This window comes from Astyanax mexicanus, chromosome 22, assembly GCF_023375975.1.
Source record: "Astyanax mexicanus isolate ESR-SI-001 chromosome 22, AstMex3_surface, whole genome shotgun sequence".
NCBI lineage: Eukaryota > Metazoa > Chordata > Actinopteri > Characiformes > Acestrorhamphidae > Astyanax > Astyanax mexicanus.
In genome coordinates this window covers 31749633-31761777 of record NC_064429.1, presented here as the reverse complement: position 1 = coordinate 31761777, position 12145 = coordinate 31749633, and the positions used below count along the sequence as shown (strand labels likewise).

Sequence of the window (12145 nt, the reverse complement as noted above, 5' to 3'; positions counted from 1 at the left end):
GGCTTTAGACTCGGGTTCATCGCTGGAGGACTTCCGGGTGTCGGAGTACGAGGAGACGCTGTTAAAGCGAACCTTGTAACTCCTAAAAAAAACAGCAAGATTCACCATATCTGTTTTTTATATATTTCACAGCAATCCTTAGCTTCAATAGGACGTCATACAAGTCAGTGTATGGACAAATGTTGCATTTCTTACATCTTACTACAGTCTCTTGGCAAACGGAAAACACAGGTGCGCCACTGACTGATTACAACCTAGACAGATGTCAACAGTCTGACGTTCATTGCTATCTTGGCAACAAAGGCACCAATAAGCTTCTAAGAAACATTCTTTACAGGACAGTCCTACTGAGAACCCGTCCTCTATTGCAGTCTATGTCTAGGCTTCACTTCAGAACAGCCTTTTATGATGAAGTGGCCGTGAAATGCACCCTAACAAGGCTACAGGCTACAGTTTGGGACGCGGCCACTGTTGTTTTTGGTAGTTTGGGACGTGATCAGGTGATCTGAACTGTAAGAGCTGGAAATGAGCTTCAGAAATCTTACAAACTAAATCTGATTCACCTACAAAATAAACCCTGTACTCAAAAGATTTGGTGTTTTGATACATTTTAACACTGAATTTATATTCACATCTGTGTGTGTGTGTGTGTGTGTGTGTGTGTGTCTGCGTGTAGAGGACACCGCACAAATTAATTATGGGAAAGCAGATGGGGAGGAGGAAGATGAGAGAAGCGTTTGCTCGCTCACTTATCCACACACACACACACACACACACACACACACACACTTAAGCTCACTTTCTGTCCTCTGCGCTGGTGGTGGGGTGCCTCATCTCCATCAGCGCTGCACCGAATTTCTGCACCAGAGAAAAGAGAGAGAGAGAGAGAGGTAAAGTGGGAGAAATAAAGAAAGAGAGCCAAAGAGACAGAAGAGAAGGATACAAAAGAAAGAGAGAGAAAGAAAAAAAGAGAGAGAGAGAGAGAGAGAGTAAGAGAACAAGGGAGAAAGATAGAGATAAAGAGAGACAGACAGTGAGATAAAATGAGAGAGAAAAAGACAGAGAAGGAGAGAGATAGAGAGATAAAGAGAGAGAAAAACAGAGAGAAAAAGAGAGAGAGATAGATAAAGATAGGGAAGGCAAGATATAGAGAGAATAAAGCGATAAAGAGAAAGAGAGAGGGACAGAGATAGAGAAATAAAACGAGAGAAAGAAAGAGAGAGATAAAAAGAGATAACAAAAGGGAAAAGAAAGAGAAAAAGAGAGAAGGATAGAAAGAGAGAGATAGTGAGAGAGAGTGAGAAGCAGATATACACATATTTGGAGGGATTTGATGAAAAACATCTTCTCAGAGTCTGGAGTGTGATTCCCACCAATCAGAAAAGAGAGAAATATGTGAATAAGGAATAATCACACACCTCGCCGTTCTCCGGTGGGTCTCCGTTTCCGAACGTGCTGGTGACCGCCAACACCAGCGTCTCGTGCTCCAGATCCACCACGTCATACTCCTCCATCGACATGACCTGAGAAAAGATCATCCTTATTAACAATCTGATTCAGTGTGAACCATTCATTATACATACTCATACAGAGTGAGGACCAGATGCATGATGGGAGTTGTGCCAACATTTAACATTCCTTAATCCACAGTATCACTGTGTACCATGAATACCTCATAAGAAAAAGGCAATTACCACCCACAGTGGACAGCACAGTAGATGGTAAGGATTGTGACTGGTGGTGTCTGGCTAGAATTGTCCATGTGGACAGAAAAAAACAAGCGACTCTAGCAGAAATCACATCCAAACACAGGTCAGTACAGGGTTCTATACCTTCCACAGAACATGGCAAAAGTCATGGGACACAATACTAGCGTCTATTACAATAGATGTCACGTATTTTCTCATTTTGTCAAAGATTAAAACACTAATTGTGGCCTGTTTTAATCAGAATACACTATAAACGGGCCAAATAAAAAGTTTATAAATCAATGAAGCGATCCTGATGAGTGCCAGTTTCATCACAACATTTTTGATGGTTTATAAGAATGCACTTACATGCACTGTATAAAACATATTCTGGTTTGTTCAACACTTTTTGCTTATTGAATAATTCCATATGATATTTATGGATTACTCTCTTTATAATTCAAATTTTCTCCCATTTTTCCCAATTTATCCCTTGATGTGATTCCGCAACACAAGGAGGGTGAAGACTAGCACTCGCCTCCTCCGATACATGTGAAGTCAGACTCCGCCTCTTTTTTGAACTGCTGCTGATGATGCAGCATTGCAGAGTAGCATCACAGCGCTAACACTCGGAGGAAAAAGAGCAGCGACTCAGTTCTGATACTTCAGCTCACAGATGCAGCCTTGTGCTGATCCACATCACCCTAGGAGTGATGAGAGGAAAGGGCGCCATCTACTGTACTGTACCCACCCAGAGAGAGCAAGACCAATTGTGCTCTCTCTCAGGGCTTTGGCAGCTGATGCCAAGGAAGCTGCATGACCGGGATTCGAACCAGTTTAGATGACTTTAATATCAATCTACAATGCAGAACATTTTAAAATAATGAAAAAACACTGTCAGACAACTGTTAGAGGCCTTGACTAATTTTACACTTCCCCCCAAATAAACTTCTCAAATAAAGAATTTAGAAGAAATATAACAACATTTTTTGTAGTCTAGTTTTAGAGATATTGAGCTTTTGTCTCTTTGAACCAACAAAGCTCAAATCCTACAGATCTCCCTGAGCTCAAATAAACAGGAAGCTCTCAAACAAAAAGCCAATTTCAGCTTATTGAATTGTGCACACTGAGAATCATTTGCATTTCTTCAAATGATTTCAAGAAGGATTAAAAGTTTAAACATCTGAAAAGACATCACGAAACGAAGGGTAAGGTTTGGACTTCTGAACCTGTGGATTACTGAGAGAAACTGAAAGCTGAAATGAGGTAAAGACCAGGGCATTAACCCTAAACGTGAACAAAGTCTGATCTATAGCACATCAGTCATTTGCCCATCGGGCAGCTGGATTTAGGGCGTGGCTCAAAATGCATTAAAGCCATGAACTAACTCTCTTAGGGTGCTTTCACACCTGCCTTGTTTGGTCCGGACTTTCAGACTATTTAGTTTGGTCCGAACCAAAGTAGCAGGTGTGAAAGGGGCAGCATACCACGGTCCGGACCAAAGGACCAGATTTTGGTCCGACCAAGAGAGGTGTGAAAGCACTTTTCTGCATGGTTCGAACTTTCTGACCAATTACAGGAAGCTGAGCACAGGCTTTCCTCAACAACGGCAGCAGAAGAAGAAAAATAACCGGAAAAGCAGGAAAAATGAGCCGTGGATAAGCTTGCTTCAGGACAAGCACGTTCGTTTGGTGAATTTGAACTAATCTAGAGTACTGTGGCTGAAGTTGCTGCTGCTGCTGGTATAAAAACCACAATAGCAGCAGCACTACTATGGAGAAGAAATGAATCTGTTCATTCATTTTATCCTGATCCTGGAAAGGCTTCCCACCGAATGAACCACCCGCTGAATCGTTAACACGCCAATGTCAGACGCATGTCCTTCTAAAACCAATCAGCGTCAGGTTAAGGAAAACACATCGATATGTAAGGGATGATGAAAGGATGTAGGAGTATCACACAAAGGTCTTTGGTGCGCTCCCTAAACTGCAGTGTTAAAACAAAAGTAGGTGGACCAAATATACACAATGTAGCAACACATGAACCTTGGTTCAGACCACGGTCCAGACTTTCAGGTGTGAAAGCACCCTTAATTGATCATGGGTGTGTTTAGGGCATATTGTGAAATAAACCAATCAGTGTGGAGGGGGCATCATGGTTTGGGGCTGCTTTGCTCAGAGCCTAGACTCAGGGCTTGGACGGATTGCCGTTATCAACGGAAAAATGAATTCCCAAGTTTACCAAGTCTTTTTACAGGAAAACTTAAGACCATCTGTCCACAAACTGAAGCTCGTCAGAGGATGGATGATGCAACAGGACAACGACCCAAAACCATTAGCAGTAGAAGTAAATCAACAACCGAATGGCTTCAATAGAAGAAGAAAACACGCCTTCTGGAAAAGGAGCCCTGACCTTCTCAACCAAATTGAGATGCTGTGGCATCATGACCTCAAGAGAGCAAACGATTCACACCAGATATCCCAAGAATATTATAGCTGAACTGAAACAGTTTTGGGTAGAGAAATGATCCCAAATTCCTTCTCCTGATCTGCAGCTACAGGAAACGTTTGGTTGAGATTATTGCTGCCAAAGGAGGATCAACGAGTTATATTAAATCCAAAGCTTCACATATTTTTCCCACATATATGTTTTTTGCATGGTATTAGTTTAAGCAGACTGTGTTTGTCTATTGTTGTGACTTAGATGAAGATCAGAAGACATTTAATGACCAATTTATGCAAAAATCCAAGTATAATCCCAAAGGGTTCACATATTTTTCTTGCAACTGTATGCAGCATTAACATTAACATTATATAATATATATATATATATATATATATATATATATATATATATATATATATATATATATATATATATATATATATATATATATATAACATTATAGTCATTACAGCTTTTAGAAAAATGTGTTTTGGCGAAAGGGGGTAGTGCACTATAGGCTTTTGTTCTTAATGGCTTAATTTTTTCCCTTTACATTACTTTTACTTTTATACTTTAAGTAGTTTTGAAACCAGTATTTTTACTTGAGGAAGTTGATACTTCAGCTTCTACACAATTATTTTAAACCCTAGTTTTTTTTTAATACTTTTACTTTTTCACACCTTTGCCAAATCGAAGAGTCAGTCTGTCGCAATGATTCGTAAAACTTAAGACCATTTTTTTTCCGAAAATATGACAAAATATGTCACTTTTCTTGTTTTTTCTTAGTGTTTTTTTGGATTTTTTTTTTTCTCAGTCTCACTCTGGGGTTGTGACTCATCGGGCCGAGCCGAGAACCTGACTGTTTGACTGTTCCCCTTCAACACACAGAGCTCCTGGGGGGGGGAGGGGGGTGTATAACGGTAATGAACTCTTAACAAGGTGCTAATGCAGCCAATTAACGATGATGATGCGCCAGAGCGGAGTGTGTGTGACGAGGGGAAATGCCTTCAGGACATGATGACTGACTGAGAGGAGAGAACGAGAGAAAAAGAGAAAGAGAGAGAGAGAGAGAAAAGAGAAATAGAGAAAAATAAAGAGGAAAGAGTGAAGGATGTTGGAAAGCAGTATCCAAGTCATCTGCATCTACGTCATGTAAAAGCAACAAGATCCCTCCAACAAAATTGATTATTTTACCACATTTGCACATGCCTTCCCTCCCAGTGGAGTTGAGGATCTTGATTGAGTTTCCCTGTTTTGATGCCGCTTGTGGTTTAGAGTCTGCACTGTACGCCTTTACAACTAAATGGGAAGTAGATTTAACTTTTTTTTTATTTTTTTTATACTGCAAGACCAGATACGTTGAGTTTACTTAAATAATTTGAGGAAACCGGTTGCCCTAAAAAAGTTAAGTAATGGGTAATGAAAATTTGAGTTAGCATAACTTAAAACATCAAGTTATTACAGCTAAAGAGGAAGTAGATTTATTTGTAAGGTAGCCCAGGAGGAATCACTATGATCACACTGATGGTGAGTGTCTGTCAGAAACTGTTGGACACGCCCAGTATGCAAATAGATTGTGACAGAAGCCAATGGAAAAGAAGCTGTTAATGGCAAAACAGACTAAACTCAGTTAGTATAAGTTGGTTCAACTCAAAGATCTCAGTTTGAATAGTACAGTATATGTTCCCACAAATGTTCAACTAACTCAAAATAGTTGAGTATTGTTTAGAAATATCCAATTTTATGTAAAACAGACTTATGTCGTATGTCATTTGGGTTCAAACAACTTCTGGGTTTACAGTGTACTGCCAAAAATATATAATTTTTGGACCTTTACTGCTATACAGACATGTATAAAGTACTAGAGATCCAGACTTGAGTAAAAGTATAAGTACTCTATAAAAAAGTGACTTAAGTATTGCAAGTAGTTTAATTAAAACTTTTCTACTAGTGCTGAGAGTAAAAGTGCAAGTATTGCGTTGTGTATTTATTGCACAAAGAAATCAAAAGTCTGAATATCACATAACAAGTAAGTTGCTCTCAAAGGAACACCCCAGCTTTGGGGGTCTAAAGTGCTGTCACTATGATCGGGAAATCGCTGGTTCGAATCCCAGTCATGCAGCTTGCTTGACATCAGCTGCCAGAGCCCTGAGAGAGCACAATTGGCCTTGCTCTCTCTCTGGGTGGGTACAGTAGATGGCACTCTTTCCTCTCATCATTTCAAAGGGTGATGTGGATCAACACAAGGCAGCGTCTGTGAGCTGAAGTATCAGAACTGCAGAGTCGCTGCGCTTTCCTCTGAGCGCACTGTGATGCTTGTGGTAGTCTTTATTCTCTGAACACAGTATTGTATTGTATTGTATTGTATTGTATCGCTTTTATTGAGGTTTCAGTGTCTTTATTCTTATTTTTATAAGGTAAGATGGCTAATTTTAGCCATTTTTCACTATAGACCAGTGACAAAAACGGGAAAATCGGTCCCAAATATGGAAGAAACAACAAATAAACTCTTGAGATTGAAACGCTACAATTTGTGTGTATTAGTATTTGTTTATAAGTGTGAACTGAATATGTGTGTGCGTGTGTGTGTGTTTTTGTTTGTGTTTTGTCTCTTCCAAAAACAGCTCGGGGTGGTTTGTGATCTTATCGTAAACCAGAGCGCGACGCTTGGCTGGCTAAATTCTTCCGTGTCCCCGGGCGAGTTACCGCACGGGACGAGGAGAGATTGTGACAAAAAACACATTAGCGGCGTCCAAGCTATCGCGCAGCTCGCTTTAATGTAGGGGAAAAAAGCTCTCGCGCTCTGCAGTCGGCCACCGCAGCGCTCAGGGATCAGAATAAAAGAAATGAACCGCCTTCAGTGTACTATTGTGTGGATCTGCGGAGTTACAGATGGAGCCGGGGATGTTTGGACGGCTGAAAAAAATGAAACAGTTTCTTCTTTTCTTCTTTTGTTGGACAGAGTTTGTCACAGCTTTATGTTTCTCACTTGAATCGAAGATAAATTCAGACAGACAACAGACAACGGAAAACATCCTCGGCCTTGAAGACTGAATACAGATCTTACCTTGGCATCAAAAGCGTGCTTGAAGATCTCACAGAGGGTCTTTGCGTAGTCCTGAGATTTGCCCGTCTCTGTGGCGAACAGGATGGTGGCCTTCACTCGCTTCGCCATGGCTTGACCCATCAGCTTGGCTGAGAATTTCACGGCCCTAGAAAAATATAAAACAGAAATAAATATAAAAAATAAGAGACCACTTAAAAATTATGAGTTTCTTTAATTTTACCAAATTGAAAACCTCTGGAATATAATCAAGAGGAAGATGGATGATCACAAACCATCAAACCAAACTGAACTGCTTATGAATTTTTGCACCAGGAGTAAAGCAGCATAAAGTTATTCAAAAGCAGTGTGTAAGACTGGTGAAGGAGAACATGATGCCAAGATGCATGAAAACTGTGATTAAAAACCAACCAGGATTATTCCACCAAATATTGATTTCTTTTTGTTATTTCAGCCATTTCTCATTTTTTGCAAATAAATGCTCTAAATGACGATATTTTTATTTGGAATTTTGGAGAAATGTTGTCCGTAGTTTATAAATTAAAACAATAATGTTCATTTTACTCAAACTTATAAAACATATACCTATAAATATCAAAATCAGAGAAACTGATTCAGAAACTTAAGTGGTCTCTCAATTTTCCAGAGCTCATATTCATAAAGTTTTAAGAGTTCAGAAATCACAGTTTAATCACAGTTTTCATGTGTCTCGGCATGTTCTCTTCCACCAGTCTTACACACTGCTTTTGGATAACTTTATGCTTTACACTCCTGGTGCAAACAATCAAGCAGTTCAGTTTGGTTTGATGGCTTGTGATCATCCACCTTCCTCTTGATTATATTCCAGAGGTTTTCAATTTGGTAAAATCAAAGAAACTCATCGTTTTTAATGAGTTTGTGCAAATGCTTGTGTCAGCAATGAGTGCAACTTAAAGTAGATGAATTCAAGGGAGTATCTACAAATATTTGGACAGTATTGCACATAGAACATCACCTCAAACTGAATTATGAATTCTACGCAACAATCCAACCCCTATTAGGCTGAAGGAGGTTCTTGCCAGCATTCTGTAAAGCCTGTCCAACTTTCCTTTCCAGCGACAAAACGAGAAAATCGTGGACAGAGCACAAATAGACCAATTTAGAAAAGCTGCTTAGCAAGCGACTTCCGAAACGGCGGAGAGAAAAGTTCTCAATTATGGGATAAAACTTCAAAATTCGCTAAATTCGCAACATTATACATCATCTTCAGCGTTGGAAAATGACAAAACAACTGTTTGCTTCCCTCCATGCCAAACAGCATCCTCATTTTCATTCGCCGCCCAACCGCCTCTCAACAGGATCCCCCCGCCTCGACAGCGATGCAACCGCAGAGACCCATCTACCAACATCCTGTACGTAATTACAGTGGCTCACCAGAAAAGAGACGATTAGAAAAAAAAAAAAAAGCCTCCAAACAAAGTCTTGATTAGACCCTCACAGATGATTGAGCGAGCTCCACTGCTGAGGAGCTCCGTTACAATTCACAGCACATCCTTTCGCACCTCGGCAAAGTGCGCCAAGTGTTGGCGCTATACGAAAGGTGCTTTTAGTCGAGCGTAGACATTACTGTAGTACTGGAGTACTGGCTAGTGGTCAAAAATGTTGGCTATGTCAATCACAATCAATCATAATCAGTCAATCATTGGCTCAAATGGTCTCTAAAGGTTGTAGAGTGTGGTTTAGAGTAGGATGGCGCCTTTTTCAGGGGTTGTGCGATTACGTTTTATCGTAAAAAGCTTTTTTATTACAGCACTCATTTCATTTTGACCCAAGGTCATTTCTGAAACACTCACTTCGACTTCGCAAGACTCTTGACTCAGATGGATCGTTTTTATTGGTAGGCGTTAGGTTCACACATTTCCACACCTTTATAAAAGCATTGGCATTATGTGAGTATTGGTAGGTTTTACTGCAGGGCTCCCCCTACAGTTGTGGAGTGTAATCCACGTTTATTTCACAGCCATAAACAAAGAATACGCTCATGCTTTCTACATCAATAAGATGAACCAGAATCCATTTCCACTCCTCCATGATGACATCAAAGAGCCGGTTGCGAGGTTGATGTTAGACACCTTCTGATTCAGGATGCCCCACAGTTGCTCAATTGAGTTTACGTCTGGAGAAATACTCGGACGCTCCATCACCTTTATCTTCAGCTTCTTCCGCTGGACAGTTGTCCTCATGAAGGAGTGTTTGGGGTCATTATCTAACAACGAACAACTAGCTAATGAACTAAATAACTGCTAACAGAGTTACTCCAGAACCACAGAGCTAACCCAGCTAACTGAAGAACCAAAGAGTCTAAAACACTTAACTTAAAATGGTTTAATGTGGGTTTTCTTTCCACTAAAACCTATTATATAGACAAATCTTAATGTGGCTTAATGTACTAAAACAACGAACCAGAAAAAACACCAAATGTCTAATTGATTTCACTGCATATTAAAGTAACGCGCTCTTCTCAGTAAGGGCAGTTAGTTCATTAGTTGGATCAGCTGCGTGTAATATGCTGTAAAGTTACGGCCGGAGTTCGCTGGTGTTGCACTGAAAAGAGTTCCCTGCTAATCTCTGCAGCTGCTCTGGGACGTCAGTTCACTCCGCTGTAGCATTAGCTTAAAGTTAGCATTTTTCTCATAACGACTCTTAAACGATCTGGTAATTCAGAGGATCCAGTGATGTTCAGGAGTAAAATGTTCACAGAATAAAACGTACAGGGGTCTGAACAGATTTATTTACCACAGAATGTGACAGAGGCGGGTTTTTGAAAAGCTCAATTCATTTTTCTCATAGTGAACGCTTAGACACGGTAGCTATATGAGGACTACAGAATGATGCGTGACTTCAGTGGTCTATAGATGTTGGAATTCAGCTCCCAAGTGATTGCAGGACTCATGCAGCCCCAGACCATGATGCTACCACCACCATGCTTGGCTTGGTTCTCCTTACCAAGGCATCGTCACACATGCAGGACACCACCTGAGCCAAACAAGTTTATCAACCAAACAAGTTTATACAATGGCCATGCAAAACGGATTAAACAATGTGCAACATATGATCATACAATGGAACCTGTCCTGAAAAACCACTGTATGACCTTGGCCACCAAGCTGTAAGGGCAGTTTTTCACTTTTTACCAATCTTCTTATAGCCTAGACAATCTTTGTGGAGAGCAACGATTCAACGATTCAGTTTCTCACATCCTCAGAGAGTTCTTTGCCATGAGGTGGCATGTTAAATATATTTAGTGGCCAGTATGAGAGAATTGTACCCAAAACAACAAATCTAACAGCCCTTGTAACACTAAACGAGTCACATAACCACATGCACAATCTGGATATGTTCAGTTTGTGGTGGACTCAATTGGGTTGCCAGATATTAAGACATTAATGGCTGTGCATTAAGTTATTTAGTTTCAGAGGATAGAAAAGCTATACTGCTGTAAAAGCTGTGCACTGTTTGGCAGAAATGTGAGGGGTGTAATCATGCGTACAATGCATACTGTATCATAAAAATATTTTTTTTATTATACTGTAGCTTTTCTTTTTAAAGGTCTCCTTTTGCTAAAATTTACTTTTTCTTGTTCTTTGTGAAACACAGTAGGTCTCTCTGAGTTGTATATGATGCTGCATATTGTCTGCAGTAGCAAAGAAAAATAAAATATTCAGGAAAATGAGACGTAGTCGTTATGTAAGTAACTATAGGTTTAAATTGGATCTCCGGTGGATTCTGCTGGATTTTACAGAGACCTTAAATATACACTAGGAAAGCACGGTTTGACAAAGTAGCACAACTCGACAGTCAAAGCGGCACCGTTTGCTTCAAATTTTATGATATAGAGTGAACTCTGGGGCTTTGACGTGGTGAAGGTTAAGAAGTTAGTTTAGCGTTAGTTTAGCTAAGAAAACATTCTTAATGTTGTGGGGTGAGCCGCGTCGCTTTGCCTTGTAGGAGGGGTGTGAGTGTCGGAAAATTTTCAGAAAAATTAGTGGTAGTATCTTGTGTAAGTAAGTAGAGGTTTAAATCGGATCTCCGGTGGATTTCTGTATTTTACCGAGACCTTAAATAAACACTAGGGAAGCGAGCGCCTTTCGCGTCGGATTTTTTATTGATGATATAGAGTGAAATCTGGGGCTTCAACTTTACCTATCACTCAGTTCTATATCTTTAAATCTAAGGCTGTATCTCTGAAAAAAAATTGTCCTTTGAGTTTTAGAGCTGTTAAATTGACTTTGGGGGGGGGGGGGGGGCGCAGTTAGGCGTTCTCTGCTGCAGTGCTGTTTAGTTTTAGAGCTAATCAGAGGCGATATATATGTTTGCATGTATGAATATTCATGAGCAAGAGCCGAAATCCTGTCTTTCTTCAGAGACCACTAATTCAGTGAACTAAAGCAGGGCTATACAGAAACACCGGAACACTTTTTTTTTTGTTCACAAAAACGTCTCACATTGCTTTCATTCATACTACAGACCACAATTAGACTTCAGATATATTTTAAAATGAATGAAAAAACGATGGAATGAGCTTTAAACAAATATAGAAAGTCCAAAAAAAGCTCCAAGGTCATTCCTGGAAGACTCACTTCGCAAGTTTCTTGAAGCCGATGGCTCGTTTCTTGGTGGGCGTTCCGTTCACACCTTTCCACACATGAGTGTTCCACGGATCAGGCTGTCGGAAAAAGAACAAAGCGGGCGAGAGACAAAGAGATAGACACAGTGAGAGAGACAGAGAGAGAGAGAAAAAAAACAGAGAGATAGCACCTATGATTCACTCTTTTTCTTAGCATTTTTTTTTCATTTTCTCTTAGCAAAAACTTAATTACCATAATTAATCATCACTGAATATCACTAAAGCACCGAGCTCAATGCCACGCGATGCCTCATCAACGCTATCAATGAATTCTTTTCATTG

At 40.0% G+C, this 12145-nt stretch overlaps 1 protein-coding gene across 1 annotated transcript in view; it reads right to left on the bottom strand.

Annotated features, from left to right (window-relative positions):
* The window catches only part of nos1 (nitric oxide synthase 1 (neuronal)), a 108076-nt gene that overhangs the window by 38445 nt on the left and 57486 nt on the right, over positions 1–12145 (bottom strand). The window contains exons 13-17 of the mRNA XM_022667296.2: positions 11817–11902; positions 7201–7345; positions 1419–1523; positions 800–858; positions 1–82 (exon numbers count right to left, since the gene is read on the bottom strand). The exon at positions 1–82 is cut by the window's left edge and continues 35 nt beyond it. Of these exons, the coding sequence (XP_022523017.2) occupies positions 1–82; positions 800–858; positions 1419–1523; positions 7201–7345; positions 11817–11902 (477 nt within the window). The remainder of the gene's footprint in view (positions 83–799; positions 859–1418; positions 1524–7200; positions 7346–11816; positions 11903–12145) is intronic.